Genomic DNA, 26,849 nt, shown 5'->3' on the forward strand with positions numbered 1-26,849 from the left:
TGAGCACATGTTTTGTGTCAGGGCAAATGTATATTTGAAAGTTACTTAAAATAAAATAACAATTCCACACTTGTTACACCATTCAACAGAGACTTTATTTCCAATTCAGCAAAAGATTCACTGCCTTCAGAAGAGTGTGTTTATATATAAAGCAAAGAATTGCTACTGATGGTAATAGAAGAATTAATTCTACAAAGCAACTGTCTCCAAGATTCTTCATTTGGCACAGTGAACGATGCTACATTCACCATCCAAACAATCATTTGTAAATAAATACATAATGCAGCACAGCAAGCAGCCAGATTTGGAATTTTTCATCAACATAGTGCATACAACATCAAATTCGATAACAATGACAGCTGTCAGTAACTTTAATGACTTAATGACAATGGTGAGATTGAGCAGAAGCAATTTCATTTACAATCAGTGCATGCTTGAAAGCTTAATGACATTCATGTCCTCACCTTTTCTTATACAGGATGTGGTGTGACATTGGGTGATGACAGAAACAGCAGAGAATAAATGAAAAACACTGCGTCTGTAAACACCATTTCAACAACAGATGAGACACTTAGGGACATTAAATTATTTAACATTATATTTTGGCACTGAATTTTCATTATATGTATATAATGAAAATATACAACCTCCCGCCACCATGTATGTTTATATATATATTTGAGGCTTATATATAATTAAGTATATATATCAACCTCAGCCAACATGAAGTCCGATATTTACATTCAGTTTGTGTGACTGTTTTACATACAGTGAGAAAAAGTAATGAGAAGAAAATGGATGCTGATTTAAAACTTCCCACTGTGAAAATTAAAAAAAAAAAAAAAAAAAACTAAAAGCCACTTAAGATAATTAAAGAGAAACATTCAGTTTGTATTATATGGTCATGACTGTAACGTTTGATTGTTACAAATAAAATATGGCCATGCTCTCTGATGCTTTGGCCTCATAATGATTTAACAAAATAAATTATTAAATTTCCTTTTAAGCTCCCCCCCCCTTTTACCAGGGCTTAATAATCTTTTTTTTTTAACCCATCATAAGGCACCAGTCCTAATGAAAGAGAAAGTTTGACCAAGAAGTTGGACTCACATTCAACTTATCTGTACAGAGAAATCAAAATACTCGTGAAGCACTTCCATGACTGATAAACTAAATTCACAGAGCTGATGAATACAAACATAATAAATAAATAAATAAATAAATAGATAAATAAATAAATAAATAATGAGGGGGGTGAGGCCTTTATTGATACAAAAGAATTTCATTAAGAATTTGATCCTTCTGTGGTTTGTTATTCTCACTGGGACGATTTCTTCTTAAATGGACACTTCATATTCCCGCGTATCCTGTGATCATCGTGTAAAACAGAAGATCAGCTTTAATCTTGGAAAAGGTAAAATGCACAAGGGTCTAAACTGAAACAAAGTAGACAAAAATGAATAAACTTGACAGTGTCACACTTACCCCTGCTTCATAGAGAGGGTTGTTGAAATCTGATTCAACTGTGATGGGACTGTAGGAGTGTGTGTGAGAAAGAGACTTCCAGAATAAAGGCTTCCACTCTAGTCTGCAAACGCTGCAAATGGGAAAAGTCAACATTACAGTTTCTGTACATTTTCCATTGGAATGAAGAACAGACAAAGCCAAAATAAGTCTTGAAGCTTCTGCGTTGCTTAGAAAATATATGTGTTAACACGTTAAGATGAAAACTAACACTTACTTTGTGTAGTACATGTAGATTCCTCCAATCAGGAGGATGACCAGGACGATTGGAAGAATTATTGCCAAAGCGATGTTTTCACTCAGGATCTGATGGGATGGTTCAAATGAGTGGGACACTGTAAAGCAACGAAAAGGTCTTTCATCTACTGTGATGATTTTGTATGAGAATTATGAGAATTCCTGATGAACCAGAACATTTATTTGGCCTCTTATATATTATAAAGAGAAAATCACCTGATTTGTGTTCATCCAGAAGCTCCTCATATGCCACTGTTTCAGATTAAATGAAATAACATAGATTATCAAAATGTATATATATATATATATATATATATATATATATATATATATATATATATATATATATATATATATATATATATATATATATATATATATATATATATGTGTGTATATAGTACTGTTGTATATAAGTACTGTGATGATAGCAACAACCTTTACCTTTGCAAAAGGGCGGCGGCCTGTTCCACTGAGATGGATGGCCGGGAATGCACGTTATAAAAACATCCCCAATGAGTTCATAACCCTCATAACAGAAGAAACGCAGAGTTTCTGCAGCCTGGTAGCTGTGCTTGTACAAAGTTTGATAACCATTGTCAGGGACTCCGGGGTTTGGGCACGGGTCGTATTTCACTGCTCAGAAAAAAAAAACAAACACAGTCACATGCACCGAGTTAAATCTGGATGTGCAGAAATAAGCATCACAAACAGGTAACAATGCCTGGATGAAGGAAAGGGGCCTTACAGACACACTTCGGGCTCCGGTCACTCCATTTGGGGTTGCCAGTGTCTCGTCCGTGGCAAGCGATTTGGCTGGGACCTTCCAGCTGGTAACCCTGGTTACAAGAGAAACGCACTACTGTCCCGACAGCAAAACCAGCCTCAGGACGCACAGAACGTGCTCCGTTCACAACCTCTCCTGGATCAGGACACTGCTGGACTGTGAGGGCGAGAAATGGGACGTGTGACATTTAAGAACATATTCCACATTCAGAGGCGAAGTGGCTACTCTGATAATCATAAAGCGAAGGGATGAAGGTGAAATGGTCAGTCTGCTTCTTTGTCTGCACAGTAATTTTGATGCTATTGCCAGCAGCCAGTCAGTTTTTCTAAGGGATATTTCAGCATTTTTAAGTGGGGTTATGTGGAAAATGTATGAGTAATTACCGGTAGTGTTCAACCTGCAGTAGTCAGTGAAGATTTCTGCTTTTTAAAAGTTATTCAGAGTGAGGGATATAAAGGAGTAATGCCTTACCATCTAATACAACACAAACAATTAAACAGTAATTTCATGGTTCAAACAAATGCTGCATTAAATGTATTTACACTACTACTACTGTCATTTAGCAGATGCTTTTATCCAAAGTGACTTACATCTGAGACACACACCATGCAACAATTAGGCTTATGAGGCACCAGACTATCACCCCACCTACTACATTTGTGTTGCAACAAGGACTTTCTCAGCTCCCAGGAATCCTTCTACACACTAAGAGAGCTGGGAACGTTGTCAGCTACATCCTGGATAAGTCACCAATCCAGAGGGTGGCACAAACAACAGGAACAAATATGCCATCTCGCACACTCTTATGAACAATTTACAAACCTTTCAGAGTCAACAATCAACCTTACAGGCATATTTTTGGACAATAGGAGGAAGCCAAAGTATCTGAGAAACCCAGGCAAGCATGGATAAATCCCAAACTCCAAACAGAAAGTCAAAGTTAAGCTCAGAGTGTCTCTATTAGAGCTAACATAATCATCATATATGATGCAGGGAAAAGCATACTTTTAACAAATAAAGAAGGTGTCACTTAAGAAGATGTCTGGTTCCCAAATATTATGGTTGCTGGGATTAAAAATTAGTAAACTGACCAAGGTCGGAACATGGTCCACATGAAACAGTTTGTCAAACTCTCAAGAACTACCATTCGAGAAGTGCAACACACCAATATGATCATCAGCTGAGCTACAAATGGGTGAAAACACTCCCACTGTGCTTTTCCAGTAACATGGGAGAAGATCCCTTCATTTCGTCTGGAGAAAGTCAGGTGCAATGCTGCACCAAATCATTTCTTTCTTTAAATATTCAGTAGTTATTTTTGACCTGGATTCAGCACAAATGGCTGGATAACAGAAAATATTTGTAGCAGGCTCATACGATATTGGACAAATGTTGAAAAACTTTGTCCCATTTAAAGGAGCATGAGGCAGGATTTATGAAAAAAATGCGTATACGTTTTAAGTTTTCTAGTAATAATGTCAGATGAAGCGTTCCAAACCAAAAAGAATTAGCCCTCTAGTGTATCTCTCCGTTGCCTTGAAGAGGCTGTGTGCTGCAAAATGTGCTGCAATTCCGGGCCGGAATTTCCCGCGCTGTCCTGCGGATGTGACGTCAAATGACGCTGCATGCGTGTTCTCGGCGGCGCACGAGTAAACATTGGATACGCGTTTGAGTCATGGATGCAGCTTCAACTTGAATTGGGACTGAAAACAGATGCTGACATGGCTCATTTCCTACTGACCAGGTACGATAACATTGTAAGTCATATTTAGAGCTTGATTTGAAAATCACATGAGATTACACACGCGCTCCCGTGCCGGCTTCGCTGTTGGCTGCAGGAACCCCGACGGTTGTCGTGGCGCTAATGAGTCTCATTTCTTATTCTTGCCTCATGCTCCTTTAATCATTTGGATACAGAAAACAGCAGCTAGGCTTATCAATTTACAAATGTTCCTTAAGCTTGTTAACCCCCCTTGTGCGTCACCTTTAACACAGGTTGGTGGAGTGCTGCTCCAGGACAGGTCCCACTGGCAGGTGATGATGTCTGAGCCACTGATGTCATAACCAGGATGGCACTGATAGGTCAGCACGCTGCCTCTGACAGGGGGGGAGTGGGAGGAGCTGATCCAGCCAAATTCAATTTCAGGGAGGGTGGGGCAGGTGTCATTAGGCTCAACCTCTGCAGAAGAATGAAAAACAGCAATTTAATGACAACAACTGAAATAAGTAGTAGTACATACAGCCTAACACTGACCAACTTCATATTCTGAATGGTCAGAATAAACTGTTGCATTTTCAGCTCCCTTACCGCGATAGTGGATGAGGAAACCTTGACTCATGATGAAAGTGGAGTCATCTGGATCGCTCTGAAACTGTATGGTGACTTCTGACCCACCGGATGTGAGGCGGAAACGCTCCTTGGAGCCCAGGTACTGCCCCACCGCGCGGGACATCAGATCACGGCCATCGAAAACTGTCAGCACATCGGTGTTGCGAATATTTAAACTAAAGAAGAAAAACAAGAACAATAATAAAACTAAAGCTGCAAGCAGCGATGAACGGGACCTCGCGCGTGCAATTTTCACCAATTGAGGTCAAGGACTCAAAACCAAGTCTGATGACACCACCCACGACTCTCTATGTCAAACCATTCAAAAGTTATAGCAGAAAATAGGGACAACCAATCAGAAGAAGGGGCGGGGCTAATTTTCACCAATTATGGTCAAGGACTCAAAACCGAGTCCGATGACACCACCCACGACTCTCTATGTCAAACCATTCAAAAGTTATTGCAGAATCACATGTCGGCAAATCAGCTACTAGTATCACTTCCTGTTTAGCGTTTAAGTTTGACGCGGCGCCACGGCCACGCCATTTCACGAAAACTCACGATTTTGATAACTTTTCATGGGTAACGTCTTTTGTGTCTCCTGAGCGAGTTTTATGTCGAACGGACGATCCTGCTAGGAGGAGTTCGTTAAAGTACGACACGTGCAATGGCATAAAATTGCGCCAAAAAGACACGATTAATTCAAAATGGCCGACTTCCTGTTCGGTTTTTCGGCCATGGCGCCAAGAGACTTTTCTTTAAGTTGCGACATGATACAGGTGTGTACCGATTTTCGTGCATGTACGTCAAACCGTATCGTGGGGCTTGAGGCACAAAGTTTTCTAGGGGGCGATTGAGCCATTAGGCCACGCCCCTTTTTGACACTATTATAATACGTAATTTTTCGCCACATGGGACGTGCGTGCCAAGATTCACAACTTTTCGAGTAAGTTATGCGCCTCAAAAACGCAATTGTTTTCGGATAAAACAATAATAATAATCTTACCGATTTCAATAGGGTTCGCACAAGCCTTGCTGGTGCTCGGTCCCTAAATAGTGTTTTTGCCTTACAGAGATTCTGCTTTTTAAGAGCGCTGAGTCACCCACCTGATGCATTATTTTGGTCAGTGTAGGGGGACGTGAGAAAAGGCAGTAAAGGCAGCAGATTACGTAAAACTGCAACATGATGGTACTTTTCCTTGCTGCTTTTGATACTTCTACTTTTAGAAGAACCATAGGCTATTTACATGCTGGTCTAAGACATTTAAAATGTCTACATGTGTTTTTCAATGTAAACCTGATGAAGATCAGAGAGAAATGAAAACCAAACAACTAGAGTGGGTATTGAACTGTACATGTTGTTTACTCCAGAATGAATGTCACCTCCAAGGGCTGATTAAATAGATTTCTATCTTTACATATGTATGCCTTTCATTATCAATTTAATGACTGCTGTCGCTCCATGTAATTTGAAATTTAATAACAGGTCTCACCAACTTTTCATTAGAAGTAAGCAACATTTTAAATCCAGTTTTCAAAAAGATTTTTGATTCTTATTGATGCACACTCCCATGCTGATATGTTTGTGTAAGATTTTCTTAGTTTAACAGTGGACTAAAACACTTTGTTCAGGAATAACTGTATCATAATGATATCTTATAAAAATGAAATTCATATTTTCCTAATTTTACAGGCCATTATAACCCTTTAAACTGAGTGGATATTGCAGTTAAACTCTATTAGGAACATCATGCGTCTTAATGGTGAAACAACTGGAACAATAATCAATTATTGAAACTGCTGTTTAGACCCAGTTCAGCTATTTTCCGCTGCTTCAGCGCCTTACAGTAGATGCAGCTCTTTGCACACATGTCAGCACTAAGGTGCCGTCTTCACATTTGCTATTATATCTCACCACAGCTCTTCTAACACCCTCTTGATGTGTCGTGCTCAAAACACCTACAATTTATAAAACAGCTGTGTGGATTGGGAGCACAAAGAAACATTTACTGGAGAAACCTGGCTCACTTATACTGCATGATATCATCACCCTGAAAAAATGTTTCAGAAAACAACAAACTAAGCCAAATAGCTGGTTATGTTGTTTTTGCTTTTTCCAAAAGAAAAATACGACTTAGATCATTATAGTAAAAGGGTGATGATATTTGAATAATTATACATTTATGACACACTGTTAGGATTGTCTTAATACTACACAGTTTGTCATATTATTTCATTTGATATTTAAATATTTCTGTTAATATATAATTACAATTAATCCAAGAAAAGTAAAGGCAGCACTTAAAAACAAGTTTCAGTGTGTTTCTTTATTTCTTCACTTTTATGTAATTTTTTAAAGTGTGTTTGAGTATGTGGACACAGTGTTATCTGCTCCATCTTCTTTAGATATTTGTTCAAGTATTCTTGACTTTCCTCCTAAATTTGCTCTTAAGTGAAATGATTTCTGTGTCCGCAAGCCCTCTGGTCTCATGCCCTTTAATGGGACCCACTGCTAAGTGGCTTGCAAGCAAGTGCTTGCAAATTATGATTCAGCAAGAGATTCTTTTTTATAAGAATGCTTGTGTGAGCAACGTCTGTCTATGCAGGCACTTGACTTGTCTCATGAATTTTCCTGAAAGGAACATTTGAGACAAACACTGTAGGAAGATGGGATCTGAGAGGATATTGGAGAACATTTCCACATTTTTATCATCTTTTGCTGCAAACATTTGGCATATACGATGATAATTGTATTTATTGTACAAAATGACATATAGAAAGCTGATATTTGTATTGACGTCTGATCAAAGCTGAAAACATTCATGATTTAGATGCATATCTGCATTGAAATTGGGTTAACATTTTCAAAAAATATTCTTCCAAGACTGAAATGTACTCCTACTGATAAAGACGACAAATTAGCTTGTGCTTTGATTCAATTGGAAATAAAAGTATGAGGCTTTGTTGCTATGGATATACATTATATTATTAGGTGTATGTGAGAATCTTTTTTCTGCAGGTACAAATTACAGTACAGTGAACTCAAGAAGGGCATTGAGAGGCATGAATAAAAGTGCAATGATTTTTGGAACCTTCCAGAAAATCTGGGGGCCCTTTATGGATCTTCTGCCTTCTCTGGACATGACCACGTGAGATGACTCTTCCTGGACCAAATCCATCTTTAAACTCTGTACTGCACTGATAATATTTACTGGTTCTTCATTAGTATTGCACTATGTAGATTTATGATACATTTGTGTGTGGATGTGTAGGTGTATGAATGAAAGGTAATAGAGAGCCATACAAGAGAGGTGGGTGGGGGGTGGGATGGGAAGTGTTGTGTTTGTATGTGTGAATAATCCTCCTTACATCTGACATGTTTGTGACCTGTTATTTTTTAATAAGAGCCTTCTACATTATTTGACTGAAGTCATTGTTATCCTGTCTACATGTATATTAGTTTCCTTATTGTGTTCAGAATTATTTTATTATTTGTCTTTTCCCTTCTTTCTTATTTTCTTGGAAGCATATGTTGGCACGTGTTCTCATATGTACATGCAATTTTTTATTTGTTTATTTTTTATTTCCTATTTTTTTATTTTATTTGTTTTCTTTTGTTTTTTGCTTTTTCTTAAAATATAAAGCAGGTATTCTTTGCGCAAATTTGTATTGCTTGATGCACAAACATGTTGTAATGAGAAATAATGTTAATAAAAAAATATAAAAAAAAAAAGTGCAATGATTTAAACAATTCTTTCTCTATCCCCAAAGGCAACTTATATGTTATGACACAATGCGATGCCAGACGATACAATATTATATTATATTATATTATATTATAATATATATACTCTGATGGTGGACAACCTGTGCAATAAAAAATATTTTATCTAAGCATATTCTAGTCTTTCGTTACCATGCTCCAGCCAGCCTTCTATCACGTTTTTTTTTTTTATAAATATTTTTATCCCCGATTTTCTTCCCCATTTTCATCACCCAGTGCTCTACCTAAGTGACAGTCCTGGGCATTGCCATCCTTTACCACTGAGCTCAGGTTTCCTCCTTAACCTGAGGAGTGAGCAGGCGCTTCTTTTCACCAGACAGGGTGGGGTTTCTCTGGCCGGACGTAGCGCGTGGAAGGATCACGTTATTCCGGCCGGATCCTCCCCACCCCAATCTGGTGCCCCGGCTGGCCAGAGGGGGCAGTATATAGCCCAGGACTGTTGCATGTTTTTGTGAGGGTAACTCACATTAGCTATCCAAGGGAACACGTGGAGAACATGCAATCACTTCTATCACGTTTAATGAAATCTGGCTGACAGCATTTTAGACAAGGTTGCTTTGAAAACAGTCAAGCCACACTCAGATCTTATCATATTAGTGATACTCACATCTGGACATCCAATTCAATGCGCTTCTCCTCGTTGCCGTGGATCTGCCACACACAATCTAGCCCTTTAGAGTAGCTCTGGGGCCAATCAGGGGACAGGATAGTACCCGAAGGCTCAGTCAGCTCCCCGCCGCAGAGAGCTTATCAGAGCAGATTAGAGGAGAGAAAGTGAGGTGAGTGTGTGATTGATGAAATGGAAGGTGATAAAATAAAAATAGAAAATAAAACAAGAGAAGAGAAGAAGCTGTTAGAGATATGTTTTGTTAGAGACACATGAATTGCTTATACTTTACAGCTAACCTTTAAACCAATACAGCAAACTGTGACCCCAATAGAAACCACCCAAACCAAGCTCCTTGGAAAGAAGCGCCTCGCTTTCATGTAAACGTACAGTTTCTGTCATTAAAACACTTCATGTGATTATGCTTTTAGGAGCTATTGCTGACTTTCTGACTACACTTTAACAACATTTGCCAAAAAGGTATTTCAATGACAGCAGATCAATATGAAGTTGTTAAATCAACAGGCCTCAACAGTGATAAACAGCTGAGCTCTGAGAGCAGCTACAGTTCAATCCAGTCCAATCACAGATACAAGCCCTCAGCAGCGCCCATAGATCCGTCAGTTTGAAAGCAGTCATAATTTTTCCTCTCTGAGACAGAGTTTGCCAAACACACATGGATGCTCAAGCCCTCAATCCACAGACATCCCACTACTCAACTCCCTAAATAACTATGGATGCGAGATGCTTGTGCTGCTCTGGAAGCAAAGATACAACACAGCGTATGGCTTTGAGAGTGTGAATATATCACTTTAACGCTTGGTTGAAGCTACACCACCTGTGTTTCCAGGTGGTCCATGACCCAGTGCAGAGCCAGTTTGGTACCAGTTAACAGGCTTTGCCACTTTCAGTGTGCTGCAGACGACACAGTCAGCTCGTCATCTTGAAGCTTCAGGTGCCCTCGACAAAATCCAATTTGAATATTCATGACAAGAATGACTTCCTCAATTTATGAAAACACTCTCAGAACAGCAGGGGATATATATATAAATATGGATCGGTGACGTCTATTTTTAGTTGGATCAAGAAAAAGAAGAGTGATTTGCTGCACTTGAAAAGCAACCAAAGCTCAGTCAGAGAGCATACCTTTGCACACGGGTTCGCTGTCGTTCCAGTGGGGATTGCTGGGGTCAATACACTCAATAGTCCCTGAACCTTGCTCCATGACGAAGCCTGGAGAGCAGGTGAAGGCAACAGTGGTGCCCAGCTGATATGTGATGTCACTGGTGCTGAAATTCCCATGAGGCATGTAGGGCTCCCAGCAGTGCTCGTCATCAAATGCTATTAACAAGCAGAGAAAAAGAGTGAAAAAGTGGGATTATGTTTGCATGTAAATCATTACTGTAAACCACGTTAGTCAACTTTATTGATTTAAAATGTGGTTTAAAAATAATTTGTCCTTTGACCTTGGACTAATCATAGTGGTTGATGTCTTTCTGGGTGAAATTTTGATTGAGAAAGTAGCAGAAAAACCTCTCAACTGGAATGACCCAGAAAGTCAAATATACTTTGCTAAAAAAGAACCAAAGGTGAAGCACTAAAAGCTCTGGGAGTGCATGTCAACAAATCCATAAGATAAAATCATAGCAGAATGTGGGCAAACTGTAAGCATAGTAATACAATACTTGCAATACTTTTGAATTCTGTAATGAATCCTTACTACATTTCTGGACAAAAAGCTGACAGCTTCTGACGACTGCACAATAATTAGGTTACATGGGTATGCAGCTCTGTTACTGCTGTTTTGCTGAATGTGGAAGAGACCTCATGTAAGCAAATCATGCAGACTGAGTGTGTGAAGTCTCCGGCTCACCTTCATATCGCAGCGCCAGCAGCAGGGGAATGGAGGAAGAGTCAGCTGTGAGCTCCAGGTACAGCGTTGAGCCCTCGCTCAGCAGACCACGCTCTGGGACGTCATCCAGATCTGAGTCAAACAGCGGCGGGGACAAGGAACTGTTTCCACTTCGCACAATTAACCTAAAAGGGACAAACCATAAATACACCAGGTGGTAAGTTCTAAAACACAGAGATCTTATTATGCTCAATGTCTAGATAAGTTACGTGCATAGAAAACAGATTGAAAAATCGATGACTTTGGAGAGACTTTGGGGACTCAGGTGTGGAACAAATAGTTTTTGCATGATTTAGTATACACAGTTATAAGAAAATCCGGAATCCATTAAAGTTTGCTCGTACCGCTGGTGAATATAATTACTTATCTACTGTGCCCTTTATTGTAGAACGATAGTGGGCATTATATGTGAGAGAAAGGTACTTAAATTTACATATAGGTGAGTCTTTTAAAGCAACTTAAATGTGTGGAACAACATTCAAGATTGACTTTAGTACGAAGTGATTTAAGTGCAACATCCACTTAAATCTATGCAAATGACAGGGTGCAGGTACAAAAGTGTAGAGTAAGTGTAAGTTGGACCTGTTAAGATGAGGTGAAAATAGGTGAAAATAATTTATTCCTTAAAGATATACGTTTTCACGTTATTTTCCCGAGTAGAGAGAGATGCACCTCCTGTGATGGCATTTGGCAGCTGTTTTCATCATACAACCACAAATAAATATAGTTTGGATAGACAACTCTGACTGAGTTGAGATAGTTGGTGCAGACCCTGCAGTCCCACTGAAGACAAGCTTTAGTGAGTTGAATTTCCAGTGAGACATAAGACAATATGTCCCCTTTTTTGGTTGCTCAAACACCACAGACATATCAATATGTTCTGGATCATCTCTAGGAATTTCACAGTGCATATTGAGAAACCTGCTGGAAGAGCATTGCAGTTGTCAGAGTGAAAGATAAGCATGGTCGATACCAAGATTTAGGAGTAATGAGTGACAAGGCTGGAAAGGTCAAAGGGCATCCGCAACATGGAGGGTCAACTGGTCACCAATCATCGTTGCTTGGTAACCTTTGAACCTGCGTTGGGGAGATGATTACAGAGATCATTTTCAAGTTGATTTTGTGAGTGGGTGTCAGAGATTGAAGTTTTAGCTGGCATTTCTTCCTCCATGTGGTTGTGTCCACAAAGACAAGCTGTTCGTGCAGAGACAGAGAATTCACCTGGTGAGAATGATCAAGAATTACAGGGACAGCTGGCTGTCATCAGCACTGCAGTGACGTGGAAGGGAAAAATAAAACAAAACAAGAAAAAAACAAACTCACCTTTTGACGAGACCTTTAAGCCCAAGACTATAGCATTTGGTATTAAAGATAATGCATTTCAATTTAGTCCAATTTAATTAAATTCTAGTTTGTAAATCCCAGGAGGATTATGTGTAATACAATTATTCTACAGTAAATTAAATTTAATGCAGGTGGCAGGCTTTTTAGAGATATATGACAACGTGGAATTCATGAAAAAAACATTAATTTATTAAGTTTTTTTCTTTTATTGTTATTGCACAATTTTCATTTGGGGTTTTTAGTTCCATCATTGTGCAGCTTTATAACAGATTACTAGAGGTAGCAAACAACTGAACACTAGGGGAAGGTGGGAAAAACAGAGACAAGGCTGCCCAATTCTGATCGTCTCAGAACACAATATGAGCGTATGTTTATAGAATAACACCAGAGAAGTATACACATTTTGAAAAAATAAATGATAAAAAAAGTAATGAATAAGGTAAAACTAGCAATGGATACTTTACAAGAGTTTTTAAAGGAGAAGTATGTAGGATTCGGTAACATCTACTGACAAGATTGCAAGCAGACTCCTACTTCTGCCCACTATTTCTGTAGCTCCCTTTTCCGAACTTCCAAGAGACACTGTCTCCTGTAGAAATAAAGTTTTATTGGCTTCTGTCAGTTGAAGGGAGACTGAAGTATCTGACGTAATGGATCTTACTTTCATGTGAGTTTTACATAAATAAAAAACCTAGTTATTGTTTTCCATTTAATCACCACTGACTTCAAGTTTCAGAGAGCATATTCTGTGAGATGAAGGCACAAAGGAACCACTCTTACTTATCGTCATCTTCATCCAGCGCAATCCTCTCAAAGTGTAGGTGGACTCTGTGTCCTTCCTTGGCTTCTATTAACCAGTGGCAACTCAGATTATTTCCATTACTGTGGTTGGAAGGAGGAGGTGGAGACAGTAGTCGTCCAACAGTTGCATTATGAATCCACCCTCCGCAAGATACAACTGTGAAAAAATGACATTCTGCGTATTATTTTCCAAAATTCACCACCTCAACACTTGCAATGTGAAAGGCTAGGTGGTGCATGTGATCCAAAGTGAAGTGATGGTACACACCAACACACTGAGGTTCAGGAGTGCTCCAGCGCGGTTGTGTTGAGTTGAGACATGTTGCCACCTCATGGCCACGAATCTGGAAACCCGGTTCACAGTGGAAGTGTGCCAGCCCTCCGGGGTGGATGTCAGTCACCGTCACTCCGCCACCCTCCGGTGACATGGGGAACGGGCAGGACAGCAGAAAGGCTGGTCATGAAGGTTAAACAAGTTAGACAGCTCAGCTTCGGGCTCAAAATGGATCTTTCTCACAGCAGCTTATTCACCTACTGTTTTTATTCTTCCATGTAGTCTTATAATCATTTTATCTTCTACATTTTGCACGCTGCCATTATTCACCAGTTTCTCCTGGGTATTGATCTTTAAAACATTAGATGTCCGTGATTTAACTGTTAAGTCTTTCCACCATAATAAACCGTTTATCTCATACAGTAGATTCAATTTTCTGTCTTCCTACTTATCATCATTGCCATATTTTCTAAGCAGGATATCACATTAATTTCCTACTTAACATTGCTATTCATCTTGATCTGTCTCTCTACAGTGATCTATTGATACAAAGCAAACTAAATGAGTAAAATTACACTTTTAGTCAAAAAAAGGATAAATGAAAGGAGAGTGTCTTGTAGTCTTTTGTTAAAAAGAAAACAAGCATGCCTTCATTTCATACCTTTTAGCTTATAATTTGCTCATTTTTGCACCACTGTAAACACACACACACAAAACAAAACAAAATAAAAAAAACTCGACCCGAGTAGTAAATTGTTAGATGGCTACGATACTGGAAATTTAACTGCGCTTTATTCTTGTCACACGGAGAATCACACATTTGGACCAAACCCAGAATGAATGCTCAGAGAGCAATCCTCTGAGTGCAGACTTTATAGCATGAGAAGGTGGTGTGGAGTCTTATCTGATCAGAGGGCAGTTACAGGCAATTCCTCTTTCAATTAAAGGGACGCTCATTCATTTATAAGCGTCACCTCTTTTCGCCAAGCAGCTGGCTTGGACTGAACCCACAGTTGGTCTTAATCAGCACATTCTCAGTTTATATTTAGCTCATTGGTACAGATCAGGGCGAAGATTGTATAACACGATGAGGAATTTAACTATAAAACAGGTTGGGTTCATTTACCTTGATAGTGGAGGCTGAATGTGCCATGGTTGGACTGTCGGAGACTGCGATAGTGAATGTACACCTGATTAGTCGTGCTGCGAATCACCTGGCCCTCTTTCATCAGGGTCTCATTGGCTAACAGCTCCGGTCCTGAACCTCTGTAACCCATGATCATCAGAGACTCTTCCTTTGAGAGGTTTGTCTTCTTCACCTAGGGAGAAAAAAAAAGATGAATGGGGCCTGTATTCAATAAATAAACTTGCAACAATAATTCAGAAACTACATAATTCACTGGGTGAAATGGAATTGATTCAGTGTAATAAGGGGCCTTATTTTCCCATCTTGATACATTTACAGTTCAGTGAGTTATCGAGGCCTCTAAAGTTAACTCAGTATTTCCAAAACTAATTAAACATCAAAAATAGATGTTGAAGTAAAAAGGGATACATTTTAATATTATATATGCCAAAGGATACCGAACACATTACCTTAATTTCCACACCATAACCTGGATACACAGTAATGCTGTAGGTGCATTCCAGAGGGGAAAAAGAGGATGATGATCCAGGATCTGGTGATTCGACAACATCCTCCATCGCTGACAAAGTGGCATTGCATTGTACTGTAAAAAGGGGGGTATGACAGCAACAAAACAATCAAAGATGTTAGTCGAGAAATGCATATTATTCTTAGAAAACATATTTCATACAGACAAACTTTTCCTAAAACATTCTCATGGCAGAAAGATGACTTGTGCAATTCATTTTTCTTTTGACATGTTTAGCTATTAATTATTCCTTTGCTCTTCTTTGACTTGACAACCAGTCAAAGGATTCTTTAGTTTAAGGTACACTGTCTGTATGTATGTAGCTAAGTGGGATGGTATGCCTTTACATGGTATTTATAACAAATGTGTGTGTGCAGCTGTGGACTCAGAGTTCAGTCTTTGTTTGATAAATAAAACGGAGGAATAGGGAATGAATGAGATTATAATCACTACACTTACAAAATCATTCTCAAGAAAATACAGAAAAAAGAAGCAGGAAAGTATTCTGCATCTAAGTACCCTGCTTTTTGATTGAGCACTGGAAAGAGTTGATACAAGACAAGATTTAACTTCTTTTTTTTTTTTTTTTTAATAAACTGTTCCATACGTTTGTGTGTGTGGATGCTCTATTTGTTCTAACTAAATACATAAGAAGACGTCTGTTTACTAGCAGCATTACAAATGCATGCACAAGCCTAAATCTAAATCTTTGTCCATTTATTGAACAGATCTGGTACTGGGTGCTGATATTAAAATGTTTTCTGAACATATTTGTCCAGAAAACATTTTTACATTTATCTAAAAACAATTTTATATTTATGTGCTTACATTATGCTTACGTATTTATGCTTAAGTATTTACATTTTGTGTTCCAAACTCTTAACACAGTACTCTAATTATGCTCTGCAAAATGAAAGTATTACATGAATAAATCAACAAAAGTAGTGACTTATTGTTTTTAGCTGTTAAACAAAAAACTTTTTTCCAGTAATTTTCACTGGCATTAGTCAGTGTCACTTCAGCTGCTTCTCATTTTCCAGTTCTATGTAAAGCAATTGCTTGCTGTAGTCTCACAAGTTACACAGCTTTACAGGCACCAAAATGTCTCAAGAAGGGAAATGAGAACATTTTCAATGTGTTTCCATGACTTCTGACCATGTTTGAGGTGCATGTTTACAGCTTACAGAAGGTTAGAATTTGAAGTTTCCAGTGAAGACACAATTAAACTCAAGAGTAATGAGGTGATGCGCCCCCCCTCCTCTATTTCTCTCTCACACACAGACTTCACAGATACAGTAATTAGTCTTGCATGACATTTCTCTCCACATATCTGGTGTAAATCCGCTCCTGCTCAATCACATTTTTTCGTTGATTCTCAATTGTAGCTTTGGCTGTACAGCTCTCAGATTCAGTGAAGGCTGCACAGGCTCCTTAGCCAATAAGAAATCCTGTAATGGTGTCTCATTTAGGTGCATTTGTGATAGTCATTTGCACAGGTTACTCTCTATTATCCCATATTAGTAGGCTGGTCATGAGGCCATACTGACTGACAGATTTGTCACAGGCAGACAATAATTGTACTGGTATTAATATTTATAAGTTAATGTGATTACTCTTTGGCAAGTATGTTTTGTTGTAAAAAAAAAAAATCGACCTTGCTGTGAATGTTTTTCAGCCTTTTCATGTGACAATGTGAACACTGACAGTGAATGAGTCTAATGAAAACAGACGTTAATGAAACCCTTCAAGATACAAAGCCATTCACTTTGTTCATATTTCATATCTCAATTGTTTCATATCGCATATCAGTTCAGAAACAAAGTCCTGTCCTCTGGGACTGATCTGGACTTTATAGGGTACTAAAGTCTCCTTAACAAGACAAGCCCTCAGTATAGTTCATAGTGCAATTACAGTCTTTAAAGATTCAGTGACATTCAGCCTTAATGACAGATGATGAGCATCCGTTCCTTTAACCCAGAAGACTCAACTGTCTTGGGCTCCCCAGACTATCATCTGGGTTAAGGACACATGCCCTTGTAAAGCACATTTCTGATTCCGCTAGCTGGAATCGTCAGGAAACAAGTCTGTGTTCTTGCTTTGGGTTATTGTGGACAGTAAGAGGGGAATATCTGCTTTATTTGTTTCATCTCTACTCAGAGTATTCATTCCTTTGAGTTCCTTAAAGGCATAAAAAAAATGATCTTGCAATATGGAAAAGCAGCAGATTTGCCTCCTGGAATAAGACTGCCTGCAGATTAACATACCCATGGTTTTGAAGAAACTATTACTTTTGTCAAACATCTACAAGAACTTCACTTCAACTGGTAGCTAAAAAGGTTATATCAATTTCTTTTAGGGTAAATAGTGGGATTTAGGGAATGTACTGTGACATTTTTACATAATGGATTGCAACAAATTTAAAATGATGTCACAAATGGAAAAACAAAAAAATCCTTAACAATTAAATTGTATTTGAAGTAATATTTATTATGCTTCATTATGATTTTCTATGTTGCTTCAATGGTACTTTGCGTGTCAGCATCTTCTTTTTATTCCCTATTCAGATCAAGATTTATAAGAGAAACTGTTAAAAGTTTTGATTGTGCGAAGTATGATTCTGTAAGAGTTAGTTAGTGTTGCAGCTGTAGCTAAAATATGAACAGCTCTTAAACTGCAGATGAAATTCAGAATAATTTGTTAGAATTTGTATTTACTGTATCATACTATGTTGGGACCCTATCAATCAACAAAAAACTTCAGATTCAGGAGAATGACTGCAGGTGGTGACATGTAAGTACCTGGCATGTGCATTGTGGTTATGGTCGTTGTGGTAATCAGAGTAGTGGTTGTTTCCTCTTCTATGGGCAGCGAAGACATGGGATTCCTCAATCCTGACTGGCTAGCAGCAGAAGAGGAACTTAACACTGTGGTGAGTAGCCCTGGTGATATGCCTGTTGCTGTTGACTCAGTCTGCCCAAGTCCAGGCACAGCCTGCGTTGGATTGGTGGTAGTACCTGCAAAGCCGAAGTGGTCAGTTCACAGCAATTACCAAGAGATATCACACATACTTTAAAACAGCTGCTAATTTAAAACAGCGGCATTTCAACATTTCAGCAACATTTCTGCAACATTTCAGCAATGAAATGGGTAGTTAGTGTACCTGTCCCGGAAGCCTGTCCTAAGTATTCTTTACTCTGCAGAGCAGCATGGATCACGTCCCCCAGTGGTAAAGAGTCTGGGGTTGATGTTGGTGGTGTATCAAGCTCAGGAGTCAAAAGGCTTCTACCTGAAATAGCCAGTATTGTCCACTCTCAGTTTTTTATTTTCCATTAAATAAATAAGAACACAAAAAAAGTCAGACATGCACCAGCACAGAAAGTGTGTTTGATGCAATAAACATAACACTTCTCATTACAGAGGTAGCACAGAGGTAGCACAATAGAGAACACAGCCACACACACTCACAGGCAATTACCTGAAACTAGGTGAATCATGGTGACAGACAGCATCACAGCAAGGCGCGTGAACCCCATGGTTTAGGATGAAACTAAATGACCTGAGAAGTTGAAAGTGAGCAGACCAGTTAGCAACTGTCATGTGATTGTGGAAATGCACAGTTATTGTACTGTATCTGCCATTGTAACGATCCTTATAGTTGCTGCAAAAGGTACAGGAATCCAGAAATGATCATGGATAAAAATGTATTAGTCCCTGCAAATTCTTTCTCTTCACTCAGGTTGAGCATGTTTACATCACACAGGCCACAATGACTCGAATCGAACGATCCTTTCAAATTGATGCAGATGCAAAACCCATTTTGTACATTTATTACATTCATTTTTCTATTCATTTGACAAAGTAAATACGCATGAATGGCAAACAGATTAAATCGTTTCACTGACCGAGTGAAAAAGAGAGAAATCAAAGAAAGAATGAATATACATCGAAAACGGTGGGCTATGGACTGAGGTGAAATATTCAGTCTTCCTTCCCCCCCAATATATTTTCTCACCAAAATCTGCAACAGCATGTCGAAAATGCGCTATTTCGAAATACAGCAAAAGAGAAATCCGTCAATGCAGGTAGACTCTGAATCCTATATTATTTCCAACTTGTTAAAGGTTATGTGTCAAAAAAAAGCAGTGTTATTCGAGGCGTTTCCTCGGTGCAAAAAGCAGTCCGGTGTGTGTCAAAATGATGGGGCCATCCGAGCAGCATCACTCGCACCTCCCCCGGCCCTGCTTGTGCGGAGGACGCTTTCTGACATCCATCATCACCACGGTTAGACAAGCATCTCAGCAACAATGAAAGCTGCAAGCTGCTTACCTGCCTTTCAGCTTGCCTTCAGTATTTTGTGCCTTTATTTTTCTTTCTTTCTTTTTTTTAGTCTTGGTATGAATCCTGTTGCTTTAGGCCGATCACACGGCGGGGTTTGTGCTGGTGAGATGCCCCCGGCTGGTCACCGTGTGGTTGACGCATTCGGCTATGATGTGAGGGCATTTGTGTTGAAGTGTCAAGGCTGATTTATGGTCCCGCGTTACACCGACGCAGAGCCTACGGTGTACGGTGCGCGTCGCCGCGTAACCTACGCGTACCTACGCCGAAGGCTCTGCGTCGATTTAACGCAGAACCACAATTCAGGCTTCAGGCGCGCCCTAGTGGCGGAACGGCGGAACTGCAGCAGAGCGAATCAGATCCGCACATTTTGTCTGTGGTCGTTGGAGGAGCTGTCCACCAACACGGTGCTGAAGTGCGTCCGACACAGCGCTTCAAGGTGTATCGAGGTAATCAGAAAGAGATGTGAGAGACAGCAGACTGTGGGTAAAATATTGTTTGCTTATTTCAAGGCCTGCATGTGCCATACAATATGCATGGCAAGCATTTTGTGCCAGATTTTTTCCTGGAATGGTGGACGTTTGAGCTAACATGGACAATAAACATGAGCCAGCTGAGATGTGGGGGCTGGTGCAGAGCAAACACAAAATGAATGCCAGGGCTGCTGCAAGAACATCGTCCACAATTTAAGAGTAGTCCCATCTGCTGCAGCATTCAATGTTTCCAATATTGTCCAACATTATCCATGTTGATGCAGCCATGAAACAAATCTGCTGAAATAATCTCATGAGGGATCAGCCCTCCCATCCAAAACAAACATGCATGCACACGCTTGCACTCACGTGCACTCACATGTACTTCTGTTCATGAGTAAGAGAAAACTATTTTATAAGAAGAAAAATCTTTTGAACCTTGCTCTTCCTAAAAAATCCCAAATACAGACACATGTTTACGGTATATTTATTTGATAAAAGTCAAATGAAGACTGAATTTAATTTCAAAATTAAATGCCTACCCAAATATCCTTGTTTTTATTGCCACTGACAGAATGACTTTTATACTAATCAGCACACTTTAAGCATCCCTTGTACAGGCCACTACTAATATTTAGCTTAACAATTATCTATTTCTTACATATCATGTTTGCTACCCCCATCAAATGCATCAAATAATGTACCCAATCCCATTTACAGAACATTTGGAAGGTTTCTGCTTAAATATGTAATTTGTTTGGACCTTTATTCAGCAGACAAAAGAACAACATATATTGTTTTCAGTGCCTTCACTAAATAACTTCTTTGTATTTACAACAATTTTACAAATGTCGAATTTGTTTATTGATAAACACAGTTGGGAGTGAAGGTAAAAAAAGTAAAAAAGAAAATTTAATTGATAGAAATTTTACATTGTTGTGGAAAATGTTATCATCTTATGTTTAACTCAGTCAGTAAGTAAGTTGTAAGTAGTAGGTATGTTAGTTAGTAAGTAAGTAAGTAAGTAAGTAAGTAAGTAAGTAAGTAAGTAAGTAAGTAAGTAAGTAAGTAAGTAAGTAAGTAAATAAATGAATGACTTAAATACATTCAAATAACTTTTAGTGAATTGTTCAGTGGCTGCAGTCCGTAGGTTGTGAACAAGTTCATCGCAACTGCTGGAGGAATGTTACCTTAAAATTAATTTATTTGAACTTTTGTCTATTAAAAAAAACATCCAATATAATCAGATGAATAATGTCATTTTTTGTTGCATTTTAGAAAATGGGGTTTGTAGATTCCAAAAATAATCGGCAGCAGGTACAACTAAAAGTAAGTGAGCAGACACTACACAGGCACAAAACAGACTACACTAGTATGTTTATAGAGCAAAGGATTAGGATTTATATGATACTATGAGGGCAGCACGGTGGATTAGTGGTTAGCACTGTGGCCTCACAGCGAGAAGGTTCCCGGTTCGATTCCCTGGCCTGGCGGAGGTCTCTCTATGTGGAGTTTGCATGTTCTCCCCGTGCTTGCATGGGTTCCCTCCAGGTGCTCCGGCTTCCTCCCACATTCCAAAAACATGCGTAGTAGGTTAATTGATGATTCTTAATTGCCCGTGAGTGTGCAGAAGTGTCTATATATGTGGCCCTGTGATAGACTGGCGACCTGTCCAGGGTGAACCCCTGCCTCTCGCCTGTAGTGAGCAAGGATAGACTCCAGCAGACCCCTGTGACCCTGCAAAGGATAAAGTTGCTATAGAAAATGGATTGATGGATGATACTATGAGGCAACTTAACCAAGGCTGCAGTGCTGAATCGCTGCTTGGGGCTGTCTCCTACATTTTCACTATTTTACTCCCAGTGCATGCTGAGAAAAGCTTTGGTCCACACTGACCCTGAAAAGGTATTACAGTATGGAAACAAAAGTTTTACGTTTAAGATAAAGACAGTTCATCTTGTTCTTTCAGCTGTTATATAACTTGCAAACAGTGCAAACTGCAAACTTTGTTGATTTTATTATTAAAATGAGATAATATTCCACTGATTAAAAGTAAGTACAGGGAATATTAGGTTATTTCTTAACTCATTGGTAAAATAATAATTTGGCTCATTAAGAAGTGATTATTTTATTTAGCTACTTTGCTATGCTGACATCAGTGTATGCGTTATTGTTTCCCAATCTGTTTCCATTTCAGGCATTCAGTGTCTCCCAAATTCAAAGGATGCACTGGTCTATGAACACACTGCCTCTTCCTCAGTATATTGAACTGGGCGTCCATTCACTGAGTGGTCTTTTATGGACTCTACTACTTTTATTTCTGTGGCACTGTTATCGGATTGGCTCCGATTTCCCAGGCCATGCTCATGCTGGAAAGATAAAGTCTAGCTCAAGACGGTCCATGATTTCCCGTGGCGGCGGCTGCACTGGGACAAAGTGCAATGCACGATCCAAGCTGTCCAGGAGTGATCAAATCACTCCTTTCATTTCCATGGAAACAGTGGAAGATGAGGAACGGGGACAGGGCTACCTCACACCAGTGCTGAGTCATGCCTTGTTCCCTGCCCAGGCATCTGCAGAAGCCAAGAAGCTGTACACAGCACTGAAAGAGTATGCCAAACGCTACAGTTGGGTGGGCATGGGCCGCATTCATAAGGGTCTCAGAGAGCAGGTAAGTGAGTTCTGTGAGAGCACATAGTAGGAAATGTTGCATAGAAAAAACGTCTTACTTGTTGTTTTTCCTACTTTAGGTCAGACTGAATGATCTTTCCACCATACAGAGGCCACATCTCTTCTTCCTGCCAGACCTCCCAAGTGTTCCCTTTTTCCCACGCGATGCTCATCGGCACGATATTGAGGTTTTGGAAGCTAACTATCCTGTAATCTTGTCTGAGTTCCAGACTGTTTACCAGCGGGGCATCGATTCCAAATTTGGCTGGACCTGTGTGGGACCAAAGGTACTCAACAAAACCTTGAGGGATAAAGCAGTGAACACTCATGTTTCCAAATCCTATCAATCCCCCCCTTTGGCTCAAAACTCAAGACAATTCAACTGTCATAACTACACAACTATAAGGCTCAAGCATTGGGTGCTTAGAGAAAATACTTTCCCATGTAAGCCTGTTTAAAATTGCATTCATATGACTATAAAGCTATCAGTGTCCCTGAATGGATTCAGAGTTTGTTGATAGTTCAAACCTCCGTTGAGCAAAACAAAAATAAGAGACCTAGATTGTGAAAAAGGTATGTAATATTTTTAATCATTAAGATCTAATAGCTGTAAGTGGAATTACTGAATAAGTAAGTATGATTTGTTTATCTAATCTTTCTAAGACTCAGACTGTTGTCTGTTTCAGGGCCATGCAGTGTTTCCCTTGTACAGCGCAGGTGTCTGTGTGGCCAGTAATTGCCGCTCCTGTCCCTGCACCTACCGCATGCTTCTTTCTCTACGAACTTTTATAAACAGCAACTCATTGGGATCTGCAGGATTTTGGCTGCTGGGGCCTGGAGCTACACTGGGGAGCTCTTATGGACCCACAAATACACGCCTTCGTTGTCATCTTGGTATGTAAAAGAATGACATTCTTTGTGATTTATGTGCTTTTGTTGCATGTTTTGTACTACAAACAGGTCTGAAAAATGTCACTGAATCTTGATACAATGGTGTTGCCATCCCATATCACACAAAAACTGAATCACAAGCAGTAATACTGAACTCAAAGTTATGTAAATTATTAGTGATGCTTTCGCAGAGGGTCGAAAATACAGGACTGTCTCAGAAAATTTGAATATTGTGATAAAGTTCTTTATTTTCTGTAATGCAATTAAAAAAACAAAAATGTCATACATTCTGGATTCATTACAAATCAACTGAAATATTGCAAGCCTTTTATTATTTTAATATTGCTGATTATGGCTTACAGTTTAAGATTAAGATTCCCAGAATATTCTAATTTTTTAGATAGGATATTTGAGTTTTCTTAAGCTGTAAGCCATGATCAGCAATATTAAAATAATAAAAGGCTTGCAATATTTCAGTTTATTATTTGTAATGAATCCAGAATGTATGACATTTTTGCATTACATAAAATAAAGGACTTTATCACAATATTCTAATTTTCTGAGACAGTCCTGTAATATCTTTCTTGTTCATTTTGCATTCTGACCCATATAGCTGTAATCCTCTCAGTTTTAAACACAGACTAGTATGGAGCTCATGTTGTAGTTCTTTTTGAAGGTAAAGCATTTCTGTATATCTTGATGAAAGCTGTTAAATAGATAACATTTCTACAGGTCTGCAGACTCCGCCTTTGTGCGAGTTGGTGGTGGGTGGGGAGCCTCAATGCTGGTCAGAGGGACACTGCCTCCTGGTTGATGACTCCTTCCTTCACACTGTCTCACACAAAGGTCAGTGAGTTGAGCAAAACCTTTGTGGTCATATTTTAAACATTTCATAGTATGTGATTCTTTTAGTTCTTTTTCTTTAATTCTACCCGTTTATTATTCATATACAAAGGATGCATCAAAGAGCTTTTTTTCTTGTTTTGTTGTTAAAGGCCCTCCAGAATCTGGACCCAGGGTCATTTTGAGTGTGGACCTCTGGCATCCAAATGTGGCTGCAGCAGAGAGACAAGCTTTAGACTTCATGTTCAACCCTGATCTCTGAATTTGCTCCCTCTCTACCTGTGTGCAATATGCAGGGATGCCTTAACTTAGCCCTGCTTGTGCCAGGTCATCTATCTCATTCCTGTCAACAAATCACTGTGTGAATTTGCCCCTGAAAATGATGCAATGATGCAATCCATTAGTAACAAGTATTGTTGAATGCTTGGCTTGTAGGAATTGCTACAACAATGCAGTGTTAGACAATGCTATATGTTAAACAGTGTGACTGCAAACTAAAAAACAGCCAACAGCTGCAAGTACAAGGAGTAGAGCTCTTGCAAACATTATCATACTAAAATTATTTACTAGTGCATGTAAATTAAATGTACCTGTTATGATTACTGGACTGTGATTTGAGTTGTTGATGCATGTGCTCATATTGTAGGCTTTGGCCACAAGAATGTTAATGGTTCTCTTATTTTGAAGAGAAAGTTCCCAATGTTTCAACCAAAAAAACTGTGAAAAACATGACGAATATATGAAAAGATTTAAATGCATTTTTGTTTACAAAATTAATGCAAAACAGCAATTAATTTAAATTTACTGTCGTTTATTCTTGTATTACAATCCTCTTGTGTATGCTGGAATGTTTCTATTTAGAAATCTTTTGCTATGAACTATATATTACTATTCTTAAAAAAAAAACAATTTCTCTCTTATTGTTGACTTGGTTGCCATGTGCTGTATGTATTATATGAAGAAGTATGCATAAATCAGTTTTTGCCATTTAATTTATTTATTTTGGAAATAAACTGTCTAATGGCGTTAACCGTATAAATTCATGTTTTCAACTGGTTTCACACAAATAACTTAGAAGGAAAAGATGCAGGGAAACATAACATACAAATTATAAAAAGGCATAAATAAATGGATGAATTGTGAATGAAAAATTGCAAAGTAAAATCTAGCTATTTACTTATCAAAACATTGTTATTGTGTTTCGTTTTAATTTCTATTAAAAAAACATAATGATCAAACTCAGTATAAACTTTTTTTTTAAATTCTGTGAAAATTATTCATGACTGATGTTCCACAAAATTACTGCAGCAGGATTCAATGTTATTTTCTTTCAAATTCAATTATCAAATTGAAAACGTATTCTTGTTCATCAAGCTCTTGTCACTCATTTGTGGGTACTTTTTTCTGACATGGCAGATGAGAATTAGTGTGTTGGTTTTGTCTTATCTGCCATCTGTTCATCTGAGGGTCCATGCTGGGGATTAAAGACTCTGAGCTAATCCACCCCAGACAGGCAGATTATTCCTGCGACTGTTGACATGGGTTTATATGTGGGTTGTTTCATAATGTATGATTCATTTGTCACTGGGTATTTAACATATTGGGTGTGTGAATGTGATGGGGAGAAAAAAACAACAAGTCATGTTCATTGTGAAATAGCGTGACTCACGGCTGAGTGAGACAGTTATATGTTGACATCAGGGGATGGACGGAGATTTTCTGAGCACTGTGGATTCAAAAGTTAAGGCTGCATTGGAGCAAATGTTTTCAAGCCAACAATTACATGTGTAAAGCCGTTCCCTTCGAAATCTTGTTATATCACTCAAAACCTAGTTTTAAAATTGGATAGTTTTGGCCTTATAATCACAATACACAATACACAATACAACCAGCACATTTATTTGAAGGAGGAAAACAATGCTTTCGTGCTTTTGTTTAATTACGCAACAGCATTAGCTGCAGTAATACCAAATGATCATAATGTTTAAAAAAAATACATGTATTCCTGCCATTTTTACCACTGACAATATTCTGTTAATAGCTTTTTTTTTGTTATTTTTACCTAAACGTTTTTACTGCATATTTACACCAATCAATAATATTTGTTCCATTAGGCATTATTTCCTTGGTATGTACAAACATTTAAGTCCTTTAAGTTTCTATATTTATCAAAACATGACCAGGACTTAATGCATCTCTGGTTGTATATTGAAATATTAGGGCCTGAGCACTGACAGTGTGAAGGCCCTATTGTATCTGTAGGAATTGTTCTCGCTTTTATTCTCATTCTCGTTTTTATTTTTATTTTTCTGACGAAATGAGGGCCTTTTTGCCCCCCTAAACGTGCCCCAAAAGTCACCAAATTTTGCACACAAGGCAGGCC

General features: G+C 38.7%; 2 protein-coding genes across 5 annotated transcripts; one reads left to right on the forward strand and one right to left on the reverse strand.

Annotated features, from left to right (window-relative positions):
• Nucleotides 1-82: 82 nt before the first annotated feature.
• Nucleotides 83-19,717, reverse strand: sez6l2 (seizure related 6 homolog (mouse)-like 2). Of its 2 annotated transcripts, none has more exons than XM_061712187.1 (19): nt 19,581-19,717; nt 18,730-18,810; nt 18,415-18,540; nt 18,053-18,268; nt 15,196-15,329; nt 14,726-14,918; nt 13,594-13,779; nt 13,305-13,482; nt 11,142-11,305; nt 10,415-10,609; nt 9,269-9,407; nt 4,857-5,053; nt 4,533-4,727; nt 2,510-2,704; nt 2,206-2,397; nt 1,978-2,013; nt 1,742-1,859; nt 1,486-1,597; nt 83-1,367 (listed from the first exon to the last, which is right to left on the reverse strand). In XM_061712187.1, exons 2-19 carry the CDS (start codon nt 18,785-18,787, stop codon nt 1,338-1,340), a joined length of 2,664 nt encoding a protein of 887 aa, XP_061568171.1. In that variant the 5' UTR covers nt 18,788-18,810; nt 19,581-19,717; the 3' UTR covers nt 83-1,337. The 2 variants fall into 2 exon arrangements, with proteins under 2 accessions (XP_061568171.1, XP_061568172.1); XM_061712188.1 differs by lacking the exon at nt 19,581-19,717 and adding an exon at nt 19,267-19,402.
• A 258-nt stretch (nt 19,718-19,975) lies between these two features.
• On the forward strand, nt 19,976-25,594 carry asphd1 (aspartate beta-hydroxylase domain containing 1). 3 transcript variants are annotated; one of them, XM_061711779.1, is made up of 6 exons: nt 19,976-20,071; nt 22,260-22,733; nt 22,813-23,019; nt 23,419-23,626; nt 24,356-24,469; nt 24,619-25,594. In XM_061711779.1, exons 2-6 carry the CDS (start codon nt 22,287-22,289, stop codon nt 24,726-24,728), a joined length of 1,086 nt encoding a protein of 361 aa, XP_061567763.1. In that variant the 5' UTR covers nt 19,976-20,071; nt 22,260-22,286; the 3' UTR covers nt 24,729-25,594. The 3 variants fall into 3 exon arrangements, with proteins under 3 accessions (XP_061567763.1, XP_061567765.1, XP_061567762.1); XM_061711781.1 differs by having other exon boundaries at nt 19,993-20,038; XM_061711778.1 differs by lacking the exon at nt 19,976-20,071 and having other exon boundaries at nt 22,063-22,733.
• Nucleotides 25,595-26,849: the final 1,255 nt, after the last annotated feature.

Source organism: Cololabis saira, chromosome 21 (genome assembly GCF_033807715.1).
Source record: "Cololabis saira isolate AMF1-May2022 chromosome 21, fColSai1.1, whole genome shotgun sequence".
Taxonomy (NCBI): Eukaryota; Metazoa; Chordata; class Actinopteri; order Beloniformes; family Belonidae; genus Cololabis; species Cololabis saira.

What these genes read in the sequence shown, in the direction of transcription:
- asphd1 (XM_061711778.1), top strand. Translation starts at nt 22,209, where the DNA reads ATGCTGACATCAGTGTATGCGTTATTGTTTCCCAATCTGTTTCCATTT. An exon ending in GGACCTGTGTGGGACCAAAG is followed by an intron (nt 23,020 to 23,418) that starts GTACTCAACAAA and finishes TGTCTGTTTCAG; the next exon opens with GGCCATGCAGTGTTTCCCTT. An exon ending in TCACACTGTCTCACACAAAG is followed by an intron (nt 24,470 to 24,618) that starts GTCAGTGAGTTG and finishes TTGTTGTTAAAG; the next exon opens with GCCCTCCAGAATCTGGACCC.
- sez6l2 (XM_061712187.1), bottom strand. Translation starts at nt 18,787, where the DNA reads ATGGGGTTCACGCGCCTTGCTGTGATGCTGTCTGTCACCATGATTCAC. An exon ending in TCCTGAACCTCAGTGTGTTG is followed by an intron (nt 13,483 to 13,593) that starts GTGTGTACCATC and finishes ATTTTTTCACAG; the next exon opens with TTGTATCTTGCGGAGGGTGG. An exon ending in TTTCCTCATCCACTATCGCG is followed by an intron (nt 4,728 to 4,856) that starts GTAAGGGAGCTG and finishes ATTCTTCTGCAG; the next exon opens with AGGTTGAGCCTAATGACACC.